This window comes from Oreochromis niloticus, linkage group LG17 (genome assembly GCF_001858045.2).
Source record: "Oreochromis niloticus isolate F11D_XX linkage group LG17, O_niloticus_UMD_NMBU, whole genome shotgun sequence".
Lineage (NCBI taxonomy): Eukaryota > Metazoa > Chordata > Actinopteri > Cichliformes > Cichlidae > Oreochromis > Oreochromis niloticus.
The window spans coordinates 3,738,915-3,765,383 of record NC_031981.2 but is presented as its reverse complement, the minus strand read 5'-3'; the positions used below and the strand labels follow the sequence as shown (position 1 = coordinate 3,765,383).

Genomic DNA, 26,469 nt, shown 5'->3' with positions numbered 1-26,469 from the left:
TGTAGTGCGCAACAGCTCAACGTCAGGCAGCGGCTCACTCAGGAAATTCAAATAGCGATCTGTCCACAACACAGCCGCACACATCTTTATGCTCCAAGGTCATCGCAGCCGGCAGCCCGCGGAGGACACACACGCACAGCCTCCTTCAAAAGGTAAAGTAACATCCAGTGCCCGGTTGTCATTGACTGCAGTGAAGGACGCGCCGACGTTGCCGGTGAGCCCGAGGATTAACCGAGCTTTCGTCATTTTCGGGACACCGCGTTATGCAGGGATGAGTGCGCGCTGCGCTGAATGAGCGCTGTAGCCTGTCAAGAGAGCGGCTTGTGGCGCTGCAAGTGTCCCAGTCGGATGGGTGACCGCATTTTATGATGCGTTCAGGAGCCTTTGAAGAGAGGAGAGAAGGGAAACCCATCTGCCGCGTTGCTGTCAGTTGTCGGAGGTGGAAGGGCTGAGGTGCACAGTCCTAAAATATATTGGTACTGATCTTTGGAGCTGTTTTGAAGCATCCGGTTTAGTAGGCCGTGAGCATTAAGACTGGCTTCATCCGGTCAATATCCGGTCTCTATCAGCAGCATCATATGATTAGGCTGCAGTGCTGAGGAATCACTCTCCGGTTCCTGCACCTTTCCAGCTATAGGCATTTCTGATCGAGTCGAACTTTGAAAGAAAAAAAAGTTTATTATTATCTGAGGATGTCACAAGTATTTATGTCCACGGCAGGTTTGGTTCACTCCTGCTCAGTTGGTGATCTGTATGAATAACTTCACATTCTGCATGTGGTGAGTGTCCTATGTGTATTTGGCTTAAATGGCAAAAAGCTTACACGACCCTAGTTTTAGGTTTGACTAGAAGTAAAAAAATGAAGTCTGTAGTTTGTAATCTATGATCGTGTAAGTTTGCTGTGACAGAGCATCTTAGTAGGTTATCAAATATGAGGTTGTAACAGCGCCCTCCGAGGTGAGATGCAAAAATGCTAAAGCACAGGCAGAGTTGTAAACTGAAGATCAGCATTTAAGTTCAAGGTGGCCAACAGTAGCCACTATAAACTAGGTTTATCAAACCACTTGTGGCCGTAGGAGCAGAACTGAAATGTTCTGAGTTGAGTTTCAGTTTATTAAATGTCGCATGAGTACAACTTTTCACAATTTGTTATTAAAAAGTAATGTCATTTTAATGACATTTTTCTAGCAGATGGAAAGGTCTTTAGCATCTATTATTTATTTGCATTAAATTTACAAGGGACTATGCATTAAAAAACTTTAAAAACCTTTAAAAATTAGCTCACAAATTTTGGAAATACTGTTATTAACTTTCTCGCTGAGAATAATATTGTTACCCGGAGCAAAAAAATGAAGCTACCATCAGCAGCTAGCTTGCTTTGTACCAAAGGAAAGAAAAAACATGTTTCAGCTTCTCCAAAGCTTCTCCAGTTAACATGTCAAATCTGTACATCTGTGTCGTTTTATGAGGAGATGGGTGGGAAAGTTTTTTGACCAGGTGCAAGCACGGCTAACCAGTGAAAACTTATTATTGCTATAAAGTAATACGTGTGATATTAGTCAACTGTGCTCCTTTAACTTACTTTACTGATATGTCTGAAATTTTCTTATGATTAGAATTTCCAGTGAGTTTTTTTTTTTTATATCCTAAGTTTGTCATATCCTGCCCTTCCATCAGAAACGAAGTTATTTTTCTATTTTTCTCTATTTAGTCTCCGTCCCATTTTTGTTGATTTTAATTTTGTCTTGTCTGTAGATTTAACCTAAACAGTCTGCAGTTGACAATGTCCACACTGTTTGTTTCTCCGAAAGCAGTGGCCTTTCTGAACATGTGGGCAGAAATATTAAAATGTGCTTTGTTGTTTGTTTTTAACTAAGTTACTCTTGGCTAGCATTTATGTCTTTGCCCCAAGAGATTGTTATTGTAAATGTTATACTTACAGTTGTGGTCAGAAGTTTACACTCACTGATCATGAGCATGAACGTCATGGCATTTTATTTGAACTGTTCTATTTCCTGGGTGGAATCATTGTACAGCATACATCTTTAATGTCTTTTAAGAAAAACAAGAATGAGGTGAACAAATGTGAATTCATTTTACATTTGTCACTAATGCACACAGGGCCAGTATTCATAAAGACTCAAATAGTTAGTTTAGATAGATTCATTTAAATCAATTAATAATTGAATTGGTTCTAGGGCTAGGCAGTTATAGTTTAATTCTTGTTAAACTATAACTGATATTAGACAGTTTATCTTTGCAAGTATAAAAAGTTTGACAGCATTCCAGTACTCAGAACAATGGGGAAGTCCAGCTAACTCTAAAAAATCTAAGGAGAATTGTAAACTGACACAAATGGTAAATGGCCTGTATTTGTATAGCGCTTTACTAGTCCCTAAGGACCCCAAAGCACTTTACACATCCAGTCATCCACGTTGTAGCCACAGCCACCCTGGGGCGCACTGACAGAGGTGAGGCTGCCAGACACTGGCGCCACCAGGCCCTCTGACCACCACCAGTAGGCAACGGGTGAAGTGTCTTGCCCAAGGACACAACGACCGAGACTGTCCGAGCCGGGGCTCGAACCGGCAATCTTCTGATTACAAGGCGAACTCCCAGCTCTTGAGCCACGATCTCTGTTGGGAAAGTCTCCTGAGGTACATAAGTACAAGTCGTTTTTATGTGTCATCACTTTTCCAAAATCTGCATGAAGACCTAAACCGTCAGTCTAAGGTGAGAGGAAATTGGTGAGGAGATCCAGAAACAATCCAGGAATCATCAAGGCTCAAGCTTGCCATGAACTGGAAAGTGCTGAAACCCCACCATCACTGTCCACAGAGAAGTGAGTTTTAGATGGACATGGACTAAGGGTGCTAACCAGCAAAAGAAACCCTTGCTCCAAAATAAACAACTTCAAGCTCAATGGAAATTTGCAGCTATACACATAAAAAGCAAAATGCCTATTAGATCTTGACAGGGGATTTCTTTAAATCACCCTGCCGTTCTTTCTTTAGCCAAGACTCCTGAGTTTAGAAAACACACAAACACTGCAGAAGTTTTTCCTCGCGAGGGGCAGTCATGTACACAGGATCTGCAACCCACGACTGTCCGCGACCTTTATTTATACAAGATTGTTGTGCGTGTGTGTGTGTGTTACATAGATAACATCATCACTCCAGTAGCGGGACTTTCCCTTTTCTACGTCTGTATGTTCTTGTAATAGAGCTGAGCTTGGTCTTGTTCTACATCTAAATGTTCAGAACAACAGGATGCGGTTAGTATCTGCAGAGGTTCAGCACACAAGTTACTAGGTGAAAAGTCATGTAGAAATGTGCTTAATGATAATACATTTCATGTAGCTGATCACATATATACCATATTCTCTTAACAGATCTTTTCTTTTTGTGGCCGGATGAGAGGAAGATTGAGTTTTTTTGGTCACATTAACAAGAGGTACTGAAAGTTTGAAGGAGTTAAGGTGAGGCTGTCAAACCTAAGAACACTGTACCAACTGTCAGGCACGGTGGTGGTAGCATCATGCTCTGGGCCTGTTTTGCACAGTGGATGAAAAAATGAAGGAGGACTACCTTCAAATTATTTAACTTTACCTCACATCAACAGCTGGATGATAGAAACTTGGATACAACTGAGTTTTCTAACAGGACAGGACTGTTTTGGAAACCTGCCCAAACCTCTGGATTAGGTTTCAGTAGTATGACCTCATGAACACTAAACATGGCGTAGTACTCCACACTGAGAAAATATGTTACTTATTTACTGTTAACCACTTAACATCCAGAATAGTCAAACTACAGCCAGGCCTTGGGTTTCAGCATTAATGCAGAAGTTATTTTGTCATGTAAAACCCACGTAAATGCACTCTCTGACAGCAGCTGCCTCCTCAACAGTGTACTCCAAATCACGAAAGAGTAAGTAAGAGGGTCAAAGATTCCAAGGTACGGAGCAAGCCTCCGGACTCCACAGATCAGCTCGATAAAACAGTCACAGGATGTCCCTAAACATGGCCTATCCACAGAAGCTTAACCCACAAGACCCAAAGGATCTGGTACCACAGGTCACCCTCAGAAGTTCCATACCTTGATGGATCAGCAGTACAGTTGCAAGGGTTTGAAAAATAGTGATAGTTCACAAATGAAAAAAAAATTAGCTCCCTACATAAAAAGAGAAAAGAAAGAGCAAAGAACAGACTGAAACTGATTCTACCTGATTCTTATTTGAAAGCTGGAAATCACGCCAGATGCGAACCCACCCATGACACACCATCACAGAACCACTCGGCACTGATCAAAAACTACAAAAACTGTTTCTTTGGACTCTTATGATGACTAGTTACATTTTTTGTACCCTATTCGTCAAGTAATAGGGTAAAAAAAGTACAAATATTCTGAGCAACAGAATTAGTATCATTACATAACATTAGTATCCTTCCCCCCCATACACATTTCTTGGGTTCTAGACATGACTAACCTTTGCTGTCTGACTATTAAATCTTCTAAGCAGTAACATGATTACAGTTCTGTGACCTTCATGACATGGTCAGAGGTGTGTAGCGGAGAGGGAGCTCTGGATTGGATGTTTAATGTGGGTGTTGGCAGCCCATATGGAAAAGTGAATAGGCCTCCCAGCATGCTGTTGTGTGCACACAATAATTTTTCTTTTCTAAATCAAGGTATCCCGGAGTTAGTATAAGGCCACAGACTGACAACTGAGGAGAAAGGGAACTACAGTACCTGATGGCCTTTTTAATCAGAAAGCAGATTTTAAAGGAATTATTTCTTTGTGTAAGAATAAGGGCAAGTGTGTTTGCCTGACCGCTGAAGTGAGATTAGATTGTTGTTGTGATGATAAGAAGATGGCATGTGTGCTTTAGTCAACATCTAGAGAAGTGTTTATTGGGTTAATAATGAACTTCTATTATAACAATGTGTGTACTGTTACTTGGAGGTTACCTTAGAGCTAATCTTCCATTGCCATAACTTCAAGTCCCAGCATGAGACTTTGGCGGTGTCAAGGGGAGGGGGAAGGGGGTGCTGGCAAGCTGAGAGTAGAGGTCAAGTTTCCTTTTGTACATAGAGGATATGTTCACCTGAATAGCTTTTAAGTGAAGCTTTTGAGTATTTCTTCTGTTCAAGGTCTTCACAAATACAGACAAATCCTACGCTTTAATTTATCTCCTCCAGGTAAAACCGGTGTCCTCTTGCTCCGTAACTCTGATTTAGTTAACCTTCTGTTGTCCTTCATTACAATTCAAGTCTTACAAGGCTCCACAAAAGCCCATTAAAAAACATTAGTAATTGACCACTGCTTAACCTTCCACTATCAGTAAAAGTGGAAAAAGTACTTCAACATATAAGAATTCAAAGAAAACCTTTAATTAGATGTGAACATGAAAATGTGGAATTGTTGCTCTTCTGAAGGATGTCTTTGCTGTTCTTTTCATCCTCCTTTACTGGCCTCTGAAAGCTACCTTTATAAAGTCTCTGCAATATCTCTCTCACTACCCCTCCTCAGGAAACTATAATTAACCTCCATCTAAAAATAATAACTGGATGTCTAAGTTGTGTTGGCAGAGTTTGAGAATCATGATTCCCTTAAGGAGATATTAAAGTTTAAACCTGTGGTAATCATTGTTTTTGTAATAACAATGAATCAAGTTCTCAATGTGTTTTGTACAAGGAGTTGCTGTACTTACCATTTTAGAGTCTTTAAGCTTTTCTGATGTGATTTTTATGGCTTCAAACTTTACTGCAGAGCCAATATAGGATATTTAAGCCTGATATAGATATCAATGTTAGGTGATTTAAAAATCTGATATATGAGACAATATTATTTATTTTTGAGATACATGAAAAATAGACAGTTTACACTTCAATTTGTTATGTTTAGGTATTTATTTCCTCCTCTGGATCATTCTGCCCGGATCATCTGGTTGTTGTGTTTTTGGTGTGGACGACAAAGTATTCAATGTCAACACACATGACGTGGCTGAAGGATGTTTCTCTCGTCTCGTCTACTTGTTCATTATTCAGTTATTGGGTGTTATAAATTCAGATTCTAATAGATTGGCAGAATGCTAATGTCAGATTTGGATCGAAACACGATCATATGTAGTCATTAGATTTGCTGCTACTACCGTTAGCAAGAAATGCAGTAGGTCTGGTGTGCCAACTCAAAGAGGGCAAAGTTCACATTATCCAAGAGATTTTACTCTGAGACATGAAGTGATGTGGTATCTAATGTATATAATGTTCTTATTACCCTGGCTCAGGGGGTTGGGAAGCGTATGTGCAACCGGAAGGTCGCCGGTTCGATCCCTGGGCTCTCTGTCCTGGTCGTTGTGTCCTTGGGCAAGACACTTTACCCTACCGCCTACTGGTGTTGGCCAGAGGGGCCGATGGCGCGATATGGCAGCCTCGCCTCTGTCAGTCTGCCCAGGGTAGCTGTGGCTACAACAGTAGCTTGCCTCCACCAGTGTGTGAATGTGAGAGTGAATGAATAGTGGCATTGTAAAGCGCTTTGGGTGCCTTGAAAAGCGCTATATAAATGCAATCCATTATTATTATTATTATTATTATTTCACAGTTAGAAAGAAGCTGCCAAGATTGTGGCTAATGTTAAACCCAGGTGCAAGCCTTAGACATGTTGGACGTTTGAGTGGTGTTTGCTTCATGATGTGAGAACAACAGCTGTTCATTTATTCCTCTTTACAGAACATGAAATACAACACTGAGTCTCAGCTTTGTCCTTGTTGTGAATGAAACCTGACATTCTTCTTGATGTCTTGGCTTCCTACCAAGGCACTAAGTGATGTCTTTTTAGGACACACACATAAATGTACACACAAATACACAAACACACAGATGTGAGCAGACCTGTTTGCATGGAGAACGCTCTTTGTCATAATGCACCGTTACGGTAACCTTAACTGCCACGACTAAGTGTCTAAACCAAACTCTAACCTTACCCTGAAAACAAAAACTTGTAGCTCAAACAGCACACACACTCTGTCCAGTATGTAACCCAGCCTGATGAGCTTATGCCAGTTCTATGATTTGATTATAGAAACTCTATTTTGGTTTCTCCTCCCCTTGCCTTGTCCTTGCTGCCCTCTCCACTGAGCTCTGTTGTCTGGATAAGACTCATCAAGGTGAAGTCAGGTGGTCAATTCAAGTGCACTGAGAGGACACAGGACCAAAAAAACTCAGTCTGTTCAGCTTGAGTGGCAAACAAGCAGAATGTCTCTGTGCATGGCTCCACACTTGTTGAGAAATGCAGTTTCACAGTCGCTCTGTAGAACACTTTCTATTATGGTGACTTGTGATGGATTTTTTTGGATTTATTATGATGCTTGAAAAATCGGTGAATCCAAATCAGTGCCAGTTGGCCAATCCTCCGTCTTGGGTCAGAGTGAGACATCTTAAAAAATACTTGGCAGATATTGATGGAAAATAATGAATTCAGCTCATTTTGACTTCTACTGATGTCTTCCAGTCAAGATTTCTGTTTACTTTGGTTTCTGCCAAAATACAAAGTAAGCTTCATGTATCCTTTGTGTTATCATTAGATAACTGTTTCATGTCAGTTAGCTAATGTTAGGTAGATAACATAGCGAAGTCATATATGGCGGTTGAATACCCCCAAAAAAGCAAAAGAGGAAAAGTGCTAGTGTGCTTCCTAATCATGTTTCCTGAATTCAGTGGAAAACATTGCTAAGTCAAGAAAACATGCTGAAAACATAATAAGAAGACATAAGAACTTAGCCTCAGTGCTGAGTGAATCTTAATTCACTTACATTAGACCACTTAATAATATGACTGTGGATCTTTCTGACATGGTTCTGCTCTGGTTAAAAAAAAAAAAAAAGTGAAGAAAATGGAAAATGGACCATGTGCTTTTTCAGAGGTTTGGGCTAAATGATCGATGACCCAGTAAATGTATACACAGATGACAGATGCAGGACAGAAGCTGCTCTGTGTCTAACATGCTGCTTTGGAAAGACTTCACAGCTACAGCCATATTTTATGACCACTGTAAACGAGCCCTTATTTATTATGTGAAACATACAAATACTCACCATGGCAATCAGCCCATCAGTGCTGGTACATAGTTAAACTAGCATACTGGTCTGTAACTGCTGACCTCTCTGTAGGAGACAAATCTGAAAAAACATTCCAGACAGGAGTCAATAAAGTTTTATTAGCACCTTGACAATGAATTATACTTGGTTGGTGAGTTGGAACGCTTTATTCTAAAAGTGGTCTTTTAAGTGGATGTGGTTCTACAGTCCCGTTGTTGTCACCTGACTTGTTCCTTGGCAGTGTTTTCATAACCCACCAGCTTTGACCAAGCCCAGTCAGGGCCATAGTAGCTGCTCTCATGATCACTGGTGTGAAGGGCACAGCGGAGACGGCACATGACACTGATCTGGAAGGAAGTAAGTGTTGACATTGTAACGACCGAACAGTGGCTTGACTTTGTTTGACTTCTTATTCACTTATTTGGTTGATCATAAACCATCAAGCTTGTGTGGACATTTCTTTTTTTTTACCTACTAGATGCTCTTTTATGGCCAATCTGTTTGGAGCTTCATATTAACAGCCATCAATTTATAAGCTGCTTATAGGTTCTGAGGATCCTTCGTGCACTGTTGTCACGTTCAATCAATCAAAACTAGTATTTCCACCAACTGCCGCTCTGGACAGCCTGTAATCTGATTAGCACGGATTAGACCTACTATATGAAACTCTGGGAAAAAAGCCTAATCTCTAACTTTGATTAAAGGGGCAATACAAGAGATATACTCAGAGGACAGTTTTAGCACAAGTGAAGAGATGTTTTGCTTGTCTTAGAATTCCAAAATAAAAGCAAATTTATTCATTCCCCTTGACTTTTAATTAATTAGTTTTAATTATCATCTGAACTATATAGGATTTTTAAGACCAGTACCAATATGATATCAGTTTGGATGTCCAATATGCCAGTATGGTAAAGGAAAAACAGACACATTTTTCTAGCATTTCTTATATGTAGTTGTATATTAGTTTACTACTAAAATATAATGGGAATGCAGGTTAAAAACATTTGGAAAAGGAAGGAAAAACACAACTTTCTTTTTGCTCGCTAGTTACATAGAGTCATTCATCCATCAACTCAGTGCCTGTTTTTTATCGCTTGAACACAGTGATGCATATTGAAACTAGTCAGTGCCTGTGTGGCTCATTTAGTCACAAAAGCCCCATACAACATTGGTAGTATAGTTTACTAGTTATGAGTTGAGGGGATCTTCCAGTTGACTAAAAGTGAAATGCAACATACTACATGAAATCTCTACAGGCTTGCTACGGGGGGCCCCTGAAGTTTCTTATTTACTGGTGCGTTCCAGTTGAAATGGAAAGTTAGAAATCCAGAGACATCCAAGTCAAAATTCCCAAGTGAAACACCGCTCCAAGTCAGATTTCTTTCTATGAACTTTTTAAGCACAAAACAGCAGATTTTGGGTTGTCGTGCTAATAATGCATGACAACACAATGACAATGCATGAACGGCACCACATTTGTAAGAAACAGAATAAAACCTGTTTGAACTTGCTTTTTCAACTTTACTACATTGTTGTAGTTCATTTGTTAAAACCCTTAAAAGTGTTCATTGTGATGTCACTCTCTGGCCTCCTGCCAAGAAATAATCCCATCTTTTATTTCCTGTTTCCTGGATTTCTTTATCTTTTCAAAATTAGACAGTCACCTCATTTATAGCTTTCTATTGACAGTAGCAAATGTATGAGTCTCCACAACAATGCAGCCTGCTCATACCTGAGCTGGAACAAGAAAGCAGTGACATCATTTATTTACACTGGTCTTTACGAGTCATTGATGCACTCGGACTAGAGAACCATAGGTTTCCTGGTTAAATCCTTTGGTGTTCTTAAAGGAAACTTGCTCTGGTAAGATGTCGACCCAGGGCTGGTGCATTTGGACCAGCAAGCTCAATATTTTCATGTAAAAGTTAAAAACAATGATGTTGTATTTCACTTTTTTGTTGTGGTTTGAATTTTCCAGTGGTTGCCCGCTGTGTTGTCAACAAAACTGTCAGAGCTGATGGTTGAGTTGCTTGATCAGATACAAAGCTGGATAGTGAGGTTTCGTATGATGTTTAGTAAATCTTCTGGTATGATCAGTCGACTGGCACGTTAAGATGTTAACATTAAGCGCACATACAGGTGAAACTTGGTATGCACTGTGCGAGTGAAAGGTCTGAGTTTTAATAGTGACTATCATTTTTTTTCTAAATAAATAATAAAACACTGACAATTATTTACATGCCTGGCAAACAGCAAGTGACCGCTACCCCAGCAGCAATCTCTTCCCCTACAATGACTCAAATGCCTTTAATGGTCACTGGAGTCTGACTACAAAAAGAACTCGATCCTCATAGACTCTCATGTTAAAATGCCTAACTTCAGCCATGTTCACAGCCTACTACAAGAAATGTTTTAGCCCTCGGTCACATAGGCCTAGAAACTGTTGCTAGGTAAAAATGCGGATTTCCTGACCGGTTGGTGATCGGCTGCTGGAGGTTGCTGGCAGTTACCTGTAGTTTGAATGGAAGACGGAAACTCTGCCTTATGCAGCAACTAGCATGCTTCAAAAGTAGTAAACTTCACTCTGAAGCATGGTATCCAGTTTTGGTTTTGCAGCTTCACTACCAGTAGACTGTGGAGGGCCATGGGTGCCAAAATGAATTAACTAAATACATAATTAAATAATGGATTAAATTAGAAATAAAAAGTGGAAATATTAATAAAATATTAATGTCATTTAAAACATTTAATAATTATGTATTTATTTTTAATTGTAATTCATTATTGACATTAATTAATTCCTTCCAATTTGAATGAATTATACACATTTTTTGGTCGATTCATGACGAGTAGCTGGTAAGTGTTAGCAGTAAGCATCTGTCATGCAAAATAATGGTGACTCTTACAATCTGCAAGTGAACAAAGTGCAGCACCACATACCTCTTTGCAACCAGTTACACCTGCCAGCAACTTCAAGCAACTGCTCACCACATGTCAGGAACGCAGCTTCATCCCTAGAGACTGGTGGTTGCCAGGGGGATGCCGAAAATAAATCATGGTGGATTTAAAAACTCAAGCTTTTGGATTGTCTTTAAGCTTACAATGACTGCTCTGACTGGCAGGTATTCTAGCAACCAGCTATTGCTGATACCTGTCTGCTAGGAACAGGTCATCATTAAGCGGTCAACAGGGAACCAGTTTGACTTTTAAACCTTAAAATGGGTCTAACTCTCTAATGAGAACATAATAACACAAAGCTGCAGTGAAATCAGCGGTGCCAATTATTTCAGACTCGTACCTGGTAATCCGAGTCTGGCTGTGTTAATCTCAATAATTACTCACTTGTGATTCTGCACCGCTGACATGAGCAAACATGTTGACTCTTCGACAGGTTGCTCGTTTCTGTGACGCCAAACTAGCTGCCATCATCTCAGCGTGCTCCTCAAGTTAATTATACAGCTGTAAATTATTCCTGACTGATGAGAGAGGTGAGGCTAATGAGCTTAGACACAGCTAAAAACATAGCAGCTGGCCTTTTTGGTTTATCACATGTCCGTGAATATAAGCGCATCTTTCTTTATGTGGCTTGTAGCATCAGTACAGTGATGTGTGGCTGTAGATAGTTGCCGTTCTTGTGTGTTTTTTTTCCTTACACGTAATTAGGTCATGTTTACTCTGTACACACCATCTGATTTTAAACTGCCACTACGCTTCTGTAAGTCAGCAGTGGGGAGGAGGTGTGCTCAAGGTGAACAGTGGGCGGGGCAGATCTGGTCTCTCAGGTATAATGAGTGCATGCCCTCTGGAATCTCGTGAGCGTGTGTTTGCCCACGTCCTATAAAGGATAAGGGCCTCTGGCATGTCCTCCTTGCTCTTGTGTCACATTACTGTTTGCAGCTGCGCATCTGAATTACAGAGAGAACAAACATTTTAACCTCCTTTATCATCCCACAGGTGTCTGTATACTGTCAATATGAGCTACAGCTGGTGATGTATCTGTAGGATATACTGCCTGTAATGATCTATGGCATTTTCCTAGAAACAGAACTTCTCGGATCATTTTTTTCCTTAACCTTAAAGTCCTTTAGGACTGTAGAGAAAAAGAGAAACGGCTTGTCTTGGTACGACTAACCAATGTTCAATAACAGAACAAATTGAAGTTATCAGTTATGTAAGTTTTCTTCTCTGTGAGTTCTGATATCCTCTTTTTTCTTTTTTTTTCCCCCAGCGTTTAGCTAATCTGCGTTGAGGTGGGCCAGTGATGCCAACCCAGCCACAAGTCCTCCCGCTGTGCCCCCACCAGATGGTGGGTGGGGGTGGGCTGTGGTACTTGGATCTTTCATCTCCATAGGATTCTCATACGCTTTCCCAAAAGCCATCACAGTCTTCTTCAAAGAAATCCAGATCATCTTTGGCGCCTCCTACAGTCAGATCGCATGGATCTCCTCCATCATGCTTGCGGTCATGTATGCTGCAGGTAAATTAAAAAAAAGGAAACGTTAAATGAAATTTTTCTAACATAGTAAAATCTGTTCATGTTTCGAATGCCTCTAATAATAGGTTGGTGTTCAACCGAGTGGGGTTGTCATGGGTTGTTGTTACAGCAACAACACGAGACGTAGATCATTTAATTATTGCATAAAGGCATTATGGAAAAGTTACAAATGAATTTTGTATAAGGTGTCGTATTAGTTATGCTAAAGAAGACATAAAAACAGACCTCCCACTATGAAACTGATTGAACTGGTCACTGTCTGCAGTTTCAAAACTGAACCCAGAGAACATTTAATTAAATCATTGTTAAAGTAGAAAAGAACAGCCTTGTTCTCCATGTGTGCATAATCCGCTTTATCATGGCTGCCCACGAACCTTTGAGCCTGCAATAATTATTTCTCCTGGATCTAACTAAAGTCCACTTGCTGCTATGTTAATGATAACTGATGACTAACACAGCTATGGGTTAACTGCTAATTGTTAAACAGCTAACGTCAACATATCTGCCAGCCAGATTAACATTTATGATAACTGCTTAATACTTTACTGCTGTTGAAACGAGAGCTTTAATGACCTCTGAAGTTCTTTCTAAAGTGTTGTTCAGTGTAAACAAACAGCTGTTAGCTAGCAGCCTTGCTTTGGGTAGTTGTGTGTGAGCAAAAGGAGGCTAAAATGCTATTGTTGGTATCGATACAGTTGCAAATGAGTATTTTAATTCAGTAATAATTTGTTATTAATTAATATCTGAGTACTTGTGTTTTTGTCAATGCTACAACCCAATAATACTAAATAACTCGAGTCTAGATCAGCGGTCCCCAACCTTTTTTGCTCCATGGACCGCTTTAATGTCCGACAATGTTTTCACGGACCGGCCTTTAAGGTGTCGCGGATAAATACAACAAAATAAAATGATACGGCCAAGACAAAAACTGTGGTATTTTTAAAATATAATAATAAACAAGAATTCACTGTGTAATTGTGTAACTTTGTTAGCAGCATCCTCCTGAAATGCGCCAACAACATTGAGAGTAACATCCTCCTCTCTGCCCCTTAATGCTCTCTGGTCGCTATGGTAACACGTAAATATTTCTTTCAAAATAAGACACACAACTACAACACGGGAAAAGACCCAGGGAAACCGAGTTAATGGTAAAAACCCTGAAAACCATACATTTCACACCCGAGCCTCAACTCTCGCGGCCCGGTACCAAACGACTCACAGACCGGTACCGGTCCATGGCCCAGGTGTTGGGCACTGTTGGTCTAGGTAGTTGGTGTTAGCAGATGCACCATTAAAAAAATCTGAAAAGTACAATATAAGGAAAGGCACATAGGATGGGACATGGTTTATTCAGTAGTTTCTCTCATCATTGTCACACTGTTTCTGCCTGTAAACACAATATGCAGTGACAGAATTGAAATGGAACTAGGTTGTGTCATTGGATCATGACCTGGATTTGAATCCACACAGTATGCTAGCACAGTATCACATGCTGAGCCTGCAGATAACCAGAGAAACTGAAGCCGAACAACAGCAACAACAACAAATTGTAATTCCTTGTGAGTCAGAATCACTTACAGCCTGGAAATTGGAAAAAATAATCTACTAGTTGTTGATTGGATTTTGAAATAAATTGATCTGTTTTCTGACATGGAAACAGGTGAATTTTCATTTCACTGAGGCAGAATTTTCATTTCCGCGTGCTAGAATTTCTAATAGTTTTCAGCCTCTAATCAAATTCGGAGCACGATTCAGACAAATCCTTTATCTTCTCAAAATGCTGCCACATTGCTGCAGCTGGCTCTTCATTTTGTTTTGAAAAAAGGAACCTTTGAAGGGTTGGAATTTGTTTTCAGCAGGTCGCCCTCTCCATCATATTGCTCTGATCACCTGCTGTATTTCCCCACTTTGGCTTCAAGCCTGCAGTTTTCTGGCTCGGTAGTGCCATCTGTCCCCGCTGTAATCCTCCTGCCACTCTGTCGTGTGCTGTTGTCATCGTCAGACCTGTAAAGCTCATTTCCTACGTTGTGATCCATTGAAAACAAATTTTCATTCACTAACTGGAAATTGAAATATAAGTGTGGGGATCAGGGAAATTATTTTACTGCTATTGTTCATATTACCATGGCATTAATAATTAATATTGATATTGCATTCAGATGTTCAAACATACTGGTATCATATTAGCCTTTATTACAGGTCCAGTGAGAACCACTTTAAGCTGTTGAGTTGAATCTATAATCTTAAATGCTTTTGAATGCTTATATAATCTTAAATGTTTATATGCAGATTGCATTGTAAAAGAAAGGCCTAACGCTGAGTATACTCTGTGCCAAAATAAGACAGGAAACTGCATGCTTTGCAAAAGCGAAACCGAAAGCAGAGTCTAAGTGCAAGTTACTTTGAGGAGCTGTTTGGATGATGCTATTTGAATAACCAGGTTATTCAGTATTACTTCTCATTCATTTATATATTTTGATTAAGCTTCTGGTAGAGGTTCTTGATTAAAACATTTATTCAGTAGATTACATATACATAGTTTCAGTTCGGTTATTACATATATGAGAGTGGCTTCTGTCTCTCTGTCTGGTGAGAGGTCAGGAGCTAGTCGGCGAGGTGAAATAGGGTGCAATTGTGGTTAGCACACACACACACACACGTAGACACCCACACACACACTCAGAGAGAATCATTTATAGGTGAAAGTTTAATCATATTTTGCTTGTGACTGCAAATTGTGCCTGCAAAAGTACCGTTTGTTGCAGAACATGCGCTTGATGTTCCAGAGAGACAAGCGGGCGTCCGGTGGCGACAGGAAGCACCTGCCGTGAAGACGAAGTTCTTTTTAATTGTGTTAAAAGTTGTCAACAGAACATTTGTGGTTTTGAAACTGATGCATGTGATGACGTAGAGAGGGCATCAGTAAACATACCCTGAGGCTATAAAACCATTCTTGTGTAGTTGCTGGGCGGAGATCTGATGCTGTCTGCGTACAGTGTACATCTCCCCACGCTGCGTGTGTTCATTAAAATCAATTGTTTGACCAAGCTCTTCTGGACCATGGTTGTTTTTACACTCCTCCTCAATATTGGACCTTAACATAAGGTAAAGTCTTCTGCTCTAAATTGAGTATTGTAGTCTTATAAAGTAATTTGGGATTGTGAATAATTCTGATTATGAATAAACACCTTATGGACAGGTGGTGTTCATCAGGCTGAAACAAGCTAATGGTTGCTGTGCTGGTAATGACAACCTGCCTAATATTCCTAGGGAAACATATTTATCAAACAGTAAAAAACTTGAGCGGTTATTGCTGATGGTCTTGGCTTGTTAACCGATCGCTAACTGCTGCTTTAGCTTTGCAGTGTCTGTATGCCGCTATCACGTGGTTACGGCATCAATACGTGCGCTTACTGAGTGAGCCGCTCTTGTTTCTCATTCATTCACATTGATCGCAGCCATTCAGCTATTCATTAAACACCTGCTCTCTTGTTTTGACTCTCACGCTGATGATTCAATCAGAGTTTGAATGTTTAACACCTTTCTAATTCCCCACCGCTGCTTTCGTGTGTGTATTGGTGTTTGCATGGCCCTGTCATTTCTGTGGAGCTGCCTGGTAATGAGCCAACAGCCCCAGACACCCACAAGTAATAATCTGATTGATCCAAATGACTGAAATGACCTTTTACTTATCACCTCTACCCTGTGCTAAACCTGTCTCTTCGACCTGCTAATTTTGATGAACAAAATACTGAAAATGATGGTTTTGGCTCATATTAATTCGGTGTTGCAAAAAAGCTTTTTCCAGCTGAGGCAAATAGCAAAGCTGAAGCCAGTTTTGTCAAGACGTGACATGGAGAAGGTAATACATGCCTTTATTTCAACACGGCTTGACTATTGCAATGCACTTTATGTTGGAGTCAGCCAAGGGTCTCTTGCTCGTCTTCAGCTTGTTCAAAATGCTGCTGCCTGCCTCTTAACTGGTACCCACAGGCATGAACATGTAACACCTATCCTGTCTTCTCTTCACTGGCTTCCTGTTCATCACAGAATTAATTTCAAAGTCCTAACGCTGGTTTATAAATGCCTTAATGGTCTCGCTCCCCCATACCTTTCCGAGTTACTTCACCCTTATATTCCTTCACGGACCCTCAGATCAGCTGACCAGCTGCTGTTGGTTGTCCCAAAATTGCTGGTTCGATCCCTGGCTCCTCCAGTCAAGGGCAAGATACTAACCCCGAGTAGTTCTCCGATGTATCAATCGGCGAATGAATGCTGGTGAATGATACATAGAAAGCAGTTATATAGAAAAAGGATGGAAAAAAGTGCTTGTGTGAATGAGGCAAGTTGTGCTATTATTACATTCACAGAAAGTTGGGGAATGGTTGCCATCACAGAGATATAGGATGGTGACAGATGTACCCTTAGCCCCTCCCCAATTCAGAGATGGTCTTTCCATTTTCACTTGAATGGCCTCGACTCCGCGCTCAAACCAGCGTTCCTCCCTGTCCAGGATGTGTACGTCCTCATCATTGAAAGAGTGTCCACCAGCCTGTAGGAGTAAATAGACTGTATAGTCCTTAGCTCTTCTGTGTTGTGCCATCTGCTTGTTTGGTTTTCTCGATGTGTAAATCCTGCTGGCACTTAACATTGTACACTACATTACTCTGTTTGTGCCACATAAGGGATCACTAAGGGTTTTTGCTTAGGCAGGAATTGTCTTTCTTCTCTCCTGGATCGCCTGGAGCTTTCTTTAGGTTCCTTCCCACCTTTGACAAATGTCCAGCTGGGATAACCACATTTACTCAGGGCCTTTTTGATGTGATGTTCTTCTGCCTCCCTGGCTGCTTGTCTGTGGGGATGGTGTTCGCTCTGTGTTGTAGCGTCCTGATGACACCCAGTTTATGCTCCGGTGGTTGATGAGAGTCAAATCTCTTATCATCCACATCATGTCAACCTTAGCATGCTAACCTATCCTTCTGTCAAAGGAGGTTAGCATTAGGCTTATAGTTCAGTTTCACAGACCCCCCTTCATATCATCACTTTGGCTACTTTTTGATATTTGTATTGATCTATCTTTTATTGTTATTTTATAGGAAAAATCAAAAACAGTATATAGAATAATAAATAATAACCTAATCTTTCGCTACAGCCCTGAGCATTCAGTTTATGTAACCAGAAGTTTTGAGTGCCAGTACAACTGTGTAACTACATGACAGTTAGAGCTTCCTCTACAGAAGCTCTACAGTTATTGCTACTAAAAATTTGCATGGTCATTTGCTTGCCCCGATGTGCATATCACCTGGCAGACAACATGTTTTCCTGAACAAAAGAACCATCGGTGCTATTCTTTTGTTTCTCTGTAAGAGAAGAAGGTGTGGTCAAAAGCTGTAAACCCAGCATGGGAAATCTTTTGTGACGGCCTTTGGCAAACTTCAGCCCTAAAGTGCAATCCTGCCTCGTATTACATCAGACAGCAGTGAAGCAACCGCCAATGATCCACTCAGCACAGCGAGTGTCGCACTGTGATGATGTGTTTAATCTGCATGCTGTGTATTTATGTTGGATCAGTGTCACTAATCCACAGTGAGAGAGAGAGCGCTGACCTTGGCTGTGGAAACACTGCGCACTGTATTACACTCACTGTTAGTCTTAAAGACAGGATGCAAAGGCTGGTTTCTCATAAGGAAAAAAGCCAAATATTTAGTTTTTAATGTTTTACCTGGTCATTTTAGAAAAATATTAACAATCATATTGCTTATGATGATGAGTAAATACTTACCTATATCTACTGCGGTTCATTTACTCTTATTTCTCAGTGGAAAAAGTAAATGGGAACCTTATTTCTTGAACTTGAAATGTCATTTCCACCTCATAAGACTGATACTGTATTTGCTGCATGTCAAAGTGACTGAACAGTCACTGTTGCCAGTGACGTGCATGAATTATCATTAGAAATGTGGATATTGTGAGGAAACATGTAAGTGTTGTCGTCTCTTTAAAAATCAGGACTTATGTAACTTATTCAGAAGCACCTCTGTGGTGGAAACTTTACCCACCCTGACTGATCTTGCCGGTGAATTGCAAGCACCTTTAAAAATCTGTATTTATTTTTTTCCGGCTTGAAGCCATCGTGTTAGCGTCATCCAGGATGCTGCTGCTTACTGCTGTACAAGTGTAAACTTTACATCAAAGCCTCTTGTGAGCCCGAAAATTCGGATAAACTTTTATCACATAAGTAAACTGGGTTTCGGGCTGGTCTCCGTTATTTCCCTCAAAATATCCGTGTAATGGGTCGGCGGTGAGTCACTTCAGAAAACCGTGTCTGTGTCTTCTTAACAGCAGAACAGCTTTTAAAAGTTGTTTGCCTCCATTTCTGTCAACTCTTTATCCTGTTTGAAGTGTGATGGATAGCCTCTTCGCTTGCAGCTCACATTAAAGTCTCGTGGAAAAAAAAACCTGTTAGACGCGTCTCTATATGTGTCATTCCCTTTTGGGATCGAGGTGCTTATATTTAGTTTGGGTCTTTGTCCACTGTGTAATGAAGACCACGCTGTGTCTGGCCAGGAGATGATAAGCCCTTTTGCAAGAGAGGTAATGTGCAGGCTCAGGGGCTTCCTCATCTCGGCCGATTCGGGTCCCGCCAAGCCCCCGAGAATACCGATCACTGCTGCGGATGCAAATGAGGGGAACTTTCCTCAAGGTCGAAAAAAGATTCATGCAGAGCAAATTAAGTGAGATGACTCCTCGCCCAGTGTGGCTTTTTAAATTGCACTGGGCCTGGCAGAAATATGATACATCTTCTGCCTGGTAATGAGAGCATTATTCAAAAAAAAAAAAAAGAAGAAGAAAAAGAAAAAACATCTTTCATTACTTTTCTCTTTCTGTTCGATTTACACCTCCTGCACTTAAAATTCAGCAAAAGGTTAGGAGACAGGGTGAGTTAAAAGATGCTTAGATTTCTCAAACAATTCTTATTGCTGCCTCATTATAAGCAGTGTGCTTTGTACAGAGAAAGCAATCAAATGTTCTCACACATCTCAAGTGGAAACAAATGTAAACAATAGGACATAAAGTGCCACAGTAGCAATATAATCTAAGTTGTTGAGTCAACTATTTTTAGCTAAAATTCAGTGAAATGAGCAGCAAAGCAGAAAAATGTGAATGAAAATTCATTCCAGGCCCAACGGAGAATAACAAACAGTAAGTCATTAAAGTAGAGGAGATTTTCCCATCACTGTTATTAGACTGTGTTTTTTTATGCAGGCAGAACTAGATTTTAATGACAGCAAGAAGCACTCCAAGAGCTTTGAAGTGCACTTAAAGCAAGTGCAAGATGCAGGCTTTTGTTATATGAATCCCATTTCAATATACTTGACATCATTTTGTATATACCGGTAATTGTTATTTGTTTATGTGGATATAGTGCATTTGTAGCATTCATTTCATTGTTTAGTAAAATTATTAGTAATGTTGTTACATATTGAAATGGTTATAAGCTGTTACTGTAACGTACATAACACCTCACCCCAACCGGTCGCAGCAGATGGCCCCGCCCCTCCCTGAGCCTGGTTCTGCCGCAGGTTTCTTCCTGTTAAAAGGGAGTTTTAGTGCTTGCTCATAGGGGGTCAAATGATTGTTGATTGATGAATTGTTGGGCTTTTTCTCTGTATGTATTATTGTAGGTCTACCTTACAATATAAAGCGCCTTGAGGCGACTGTTGTTGTGATTTGGCGCTATACAAATAAAACTGAATTGAATTAAATAACAATCTCATAAACAGTGTCATTTCCTACATGTTGCTAATACGAACAAAAAGGTGGAATTCATTTTAAGCATAGTTTTTAAGATAAAAGATATAAACGTTTGGACCTTTCACTTCTTCTTAAGGTCAAATAAGGTCAAAGTAATGTGATATTTAGAATCCCCATATATAATTCCCTGTATGCCCACATGTTCTCAGTACAAATAATGGCACCTGAGAAACACTTTCTTAAATCGCTCTGTGAAGCATTATAATGATGTTGACCTATTGACCATGAAGAAGAGATCAGAGGTCAAATGTCATATGATTTTAAATCATATATTGGTACTTTCTATATGTTCACAATACACACCACCTGCACCAATCAGTTACAAGGCTTTTTGTAAATTTTCCACCAATAAATCATTGAGTTTATTTTGAAAACCTTGGTGGATGCGAGCCAAATTTGGATGGATTGTTAATGTGACCCCATCTACACCCCTTCAAAGTTTTATCTGAATTCATTCAAAGATTTTCAAGCTATTGTGTTTAGAGACAGAATGAGCTGCACACCAAAAACATAACCTCCTTGGCAGAGATAATAAATACCTGTGGTTATCAGCCTTACTAACATTTTAAACTATTTTTCTTTTAACCCTGAATAATTTGATGATTTTTTTGTGTTGTGGATGCCTCTCGCAGTGGCAAATCCACAGAAAGTACTGACCCAACTCCACAGTTTCTATTAGCTTAACAGAGCGATAGCTTCAATTTCCATCTTTCAACTTGTCTTACTTTCTGACTCACAGCTATAGCTTCATGTTTAACTCATGCATCTCTTATGAGTTTTGCTTCCATTAGCACCAGGCATCTGTTTCCATTATGGTAACTAGTAGCATACAGTGAAGACTTTGTACTAATAATTAGGACCCTGATTAAGCTGGCAAAGCGGCGAGATAGCAGTTAGCAGCTAGAGAGCCAGATATTTGCGTTTATGAGTTGCTGAACCAAGGCTGACGGTTAATATTGGATTCAAATTTATACTACTAGTGTTATTAGATCATTATATGTCAGTAATGTGATTACATGGTGTCCTGTTGACCACAAGTGTCCAAATATACTACAGCTTTAAAAATTAAAGCCAGACTGACATAGAATTTTTAAGACTAATGACAATAATGGTGATAAAAACAAATAAACGATATTCCAGCATATTGGCTTTTTTCTTCTTCTTTCTGACACATGAAACATAATTCGATTTCCCTAACATTTGTTATGTGTAGTTAAGCGTTTGCTTGTTTACACTCTTCCCAACTCTGCTGGGATCAACTGCTTGTTACATTTGTAGCAATCCAAACAGTGCTTGAATGGTTGAAGGGTGTCTCTCCAGTCTCTACTTTTCAAAGTTTCTTTGCCCACAGTTTTGTTCTACATGTAAAACAATAATAAAAAGCAATTCTATTCTACTCTCTTCCATTATAACATTGGCTGATAATATCGATATGTTAATAAATCCGGCGGGCTCCACTGAAAGTCTTGTTCAGTGCTGGATTTCACAAAGAAGGTGCATCCTCTTATTTATTTTTTTTACACTTCATGTTCAGGTTCAGGTTCTTCTTCTACGCTGAAGCTCTTTAATGGCTTCTTTTAAGGATAGCTCTCAGTCAGTTGCAGTAGAAAAGTTCTTCCTTACCTTTTTATGAGCACAACCCCATTTTGTAAACTGAAAATGTTTTGATTGATAGGATTAAAAGAATAATTGCTAATACCAATATATATATACTGGCTGATAAATTCAGTGCTGAGATTCATGGCTTTCATAATGAAGGTGGATTCAGAGATTTATTACATCAATCTTTTCCTATTAACATTTGATTAATAATATTCACACAGGCCTCTGTTTTTTCTTTTCATTAAGTCATTTAGATAACATGGTTATATTAGGGATTTCTTATAACCTAATTAACCTAATTTAAGACTTTGGCTGTGAGCTTTCAGTGTCATTACATGCTTAAGTTGCATAATTAGTGACCTCACATGCTCACAGTAGGCGACTCTTTTGTATCCCTTACAAATCTGGATTCCGTGAGTAAACTGAATGTTGTCTTAAGGCTGTTTGTTTGCACAGCATCTAAATGTGCAGCCGGGAGAATAAAACAATACTTAATGTATTTCAACACAATGCATTTTTTTACATAACTAAAACTTGTCAAATGGAATTTAAAAAGTAATTTTTACATGCAAGCCTATTCTGTTTAATCACACTGCCACTTTACTTAAATTAATTTGACACACGATGGTGGGAGTGCCTCGTTTGAAAATTGAAACAACCTAGTTTCTGCTTTAATAGCTGCCGGGTTCTGGGTGGTATTCGGCGCTAACAAGATTAAGTCATTATGCGCTCACTTTCAGTGATCCTGACAGCCGTAAACATGCAACATGTGGTTTGATTTTCTGTCTTCTATATTTTGCAGGTCCCATCAGCAGCATACTGGTGAACACATATGGCTGCAGACCCATCGTCATGATGGGGGGCTGCCTCTGTGCCCTGGGCATGATCTCGGCTTCCTTCTGCACCAACGTGTTGCAGCTTTACATCTGTATGGGAGTTGTTACTGGTAAGTCCATCTAAATCCATTTAAATACATTTCGGGTTAATTTGATTAGAGTATTTATTGGAATCTGGTTAGAAAAAAAAATGTTAAGCAAAGAAAATAGTTTGCTTTATGTATTTAATTCATTGTGTTTTTTCTTTTATTTAAAATTTTGTAAGATTGATCATTTCCATATTTGGACATGGCACTTGGCTTTATGTTTTCCAGAAATCAGCTACAGTACAACAGTATCGATACAGGGCATTAGAATGGCACAAATTTACCACCTAATGATCAATACTCACATGTGGGAAAGAAACCATTTAGTGTCCTGTTGTACTGGTAAACTATTTAATAGCTTTTTAAATCATTCGCTCTCAATGCATTGCATTAGGAAATGATGATCATATAGTATGAATACTGTCAATGTATACATGCTACTATTTGAACAGAATGTACACCCTGTAGCCTTGCTAACATCTTTATGTTATCGTCTGCTCCAGGCAGGCAGTGTGCACAGTGCTAATGCTGATCCACAGCAGGGATAATGATGACCTTTTTCATTTCGGGCATTAGCCTGCTAATGTCAAGCCTCCTAATAAAGACTAATAAGCACAAATTATAGTTGTGGCTGACAGGAATGTCCTTAGTTTTATAGATTCAAACCAAACTGTGCTGCTGTAGCATGGCTATAAGCAACAAAGCAACATCAACAAAAATACTTTTTTACTTAAAGCATCACTCATGTGGTTGTAGCTATTCTTATATAAGTCTTTTTTTCAAACTTTATTTTAATTTTAGTTCTTATGTAGGTAAACCAAAAATATAAAAGTAGTATTCTGTAGTATTGATTATTGTAACTGCAGTTAAAGCACAGTTGTTGCAAGTTCAATGCCTTTCTTTCAATATAGGACTGGGGCTGGCCTTCAACCTGCAGCCAGCGTTGACTATGATTGGGAAATACTTCTATAAGAAGCGTCCGATTGCTAATGGGCTGGCAATGGCAGGCAGTCCAGTCTTCCTCAGCACCCTGGCTCCTCTCAACCAGTATCTCTACAATCAGTTTGGCTGGAGAGGAAGCTTCCTAATCTTGGGTGGCCTGCTGCTGAACTGCTGTGTGGCAGGTTCGCTCATGAGGCCTTTAGGTCCTCCACCTGGCAAGATCAAGAAGGATGAAGAGTTGACCGTCATTGCTGCCACGACCAAGGAGAAGCACAGTCTTTTGCAAATAGTTAACAAGTATCTGGACTTATCTCTGTTCAAGCATCGCGGCTTTCTCATTTACCTGTCGGGCAATGTCATCATGTTCGTAGGCTTCTTCGCACCTATTGTTTTCCTCGCTGCCTATGCAAAGGACATGGGTGTAGATGAGTACTCTGCTGCCTTCCTGCTCTCAATCCTGGCTTTTGTGGACATGGGTGCCAGGCCTTCCATGGGGCTACTGGCCAACTCACGCTGGGTCAGACCCAAGATCCAGTACTTCTTCAGCTTTGCTGTACTGTATAATGGAGTATGCCATATCCTCTGTCCACTGGTTGAAAGCTACACTGGTTTGGTGGTGTATGCAGTATTCTTCGGCTTTGCCTTTGGTATGGTCAGCTCAGTGCTGTTTGAGACCTTGATGGACCTGGTTGGAGCTCAGAGGTTCTCTAGTGCTGTGGGACTGACCACCATTGTGGAGTGTTGCCCAGTTCTCATTGGGCCACCATTAGCAGGTACAGTCTTTCTGTTTGTGAGCATATTTCATTTCTTTACCTGTTTCCGTTCAATTTAATGCTGTCATGAAGAACAAATGATAGCATCTATTTGCAGTCAGTAGATCCTGAACTGCTGCAGCTGGTGATAGGATTTGAAAATGATACCAGTCCTGAAAAACAATTTAGTATTTTGCCCTCCACAAGTTAACCAGCTGATTGATGTAATCCCAGAAATGGAAAATAACTGATTTGGCTACACAACTTTAAGGAAGACACTGACCAAACCCACAATTAAAAATTAATTGTTTCCTGTTTAGTGTACCTTAGTTTATGTCATACTCTAAAATGTATATTATTTATATCTTAATATTTTCTGTTGTCTTGCAGGGAAACTGGTCGATATCACAAAAAATTACAAGTATATGTATTTTTGCTGTGGAGCTATTGTGATTCTGGCCAGTATTTGGCTCTTCATCGGAAACTTCATTAACTACAGACTCTTAGATCGTGAGCGCAAACGTGCAGAGATGTACAAACAGACTGAGACAGAAGATCCGGACCAAACTCAGGATCAAAAGGAGGCTGATGGCGAAGCCCAGGCCACTGAAGAACTGGTTGACGAAAGTCAGAAAGACGAGCAACCTATGCAGCGGGAAACCAATATCTAGATTGTACTACTCTGCCAACACTTCACTGTCACTTCTGCTGCAATCTTGCCACACCCTCCACTATGATCAGACTGAGCTCCGAGCCAAGAGGTGCCCCCCGGTGTTCCGCCAGGCTCCATCTGGGGTCCTCTACTTCTCTAAAGCCAAAGCAACAGCAGTGTTGTAGGAGAGGCTGTGAGGGATAAAATCTCTTTGACAAAAAGTAAAGTGTAACATACTGTTTGCATGTGAAGAGGCTAAAAGTCAAAATGTCTGTGGAATGTTTGTGGTAGTACTAACTGTATTTTCTTTTGTTCCAACATTGAGCTTGTATCGGAAATACTATAAACTGCGACATGTGGAGAAACACTCACATGACACAGTGGCTGTTTGAGTCAGTACAAGGGAATATTGTTTCTATCCTATAAAACTAGGACAAGTGGGAGCAATTGTGGCAGCAAATTCAAAAAATTGGCAGATAATTTTGAAACCTTCATCAAAGATTTATCTGCTGCCGTTTATTAAAATAATAAAAGTACTGACTCTGTTTGTTTTAAATAGATTTTCTGTGTGACCCAACAGAAAAAATCTTTCCATTCTTCCTGCTGCATCATAATTCCAACAGCACCAGCAACCACATGTACAAAATAAATAAGCCTCCTTAACAACATAACTGGTAAATAAGGTAGGGTTTTTTTGGTGGTTCAAAGACATTTCCATCACTTAAACCGGTCTCCGTTACTTGTAATGTCTTGACCACAGACTGCTGATAAAAGATGGACATAACTTCTGAGTCATAAACGCGAAGCCAGTATGGAAGTGCCTTAAATATGCATTCTTTTTAATGGCCACTGGGGGGTGCAAACAGTAGTCCAGTTTAATGAAGGTCAATACAGATCACTAGATCTTATTTAAAACAGCATGACATTTATTTTGTAAATTATTGTGCACATTACACTCAAAACAAGGGTATCCTTTTGGGCATGCTTTGTGATTGACACATTGTTACATCGCAGGAGACAGAAAAAATGCTTAGCTCGAGGCTTCGCATTGGTAAGTGGTAAAAGGCCTGTATTTGTATAGCGCTTTCTAGTCCCTAAGGACCCCAAAGCGCTTTACACATTCAGTCATCCACCCAATCACACACACATTCACACACTGGTGATGGCAAGCTACATTGTAGCCACAGCCAC

At 40.0% G+C, this 26,469-nt stretch overlaps 1 protein-coding gene across 1 annotated transcript; it reads left to right on the top strand.

Moving 5' to 3' along the window:
• Window positions 1–13: 13 nt before the first annotated feature.
• On the top strand, window positions 14–26,469 carry LOC100695918 (monocarboxylate transporter 2). Its single transcript, XM_003445042.5, has 5 exons — window positions 14–152; window positions 12,327–12,575; window positions 22,813–22,956; window positions 23,844–24,647; window positions 25,017–26,469. Exons 2-5 carry the CDS (start codon window positions 12,551–12,553, stop codon window positions 25,295–25,297), a joined length of 1,254 nt encoding a protein of 417 aa, XP_003445090.2. The 5' UTR covers window positions 14–152; window positions 12,327–12,550; the 3' UTR covers window positions 25,298–26,469.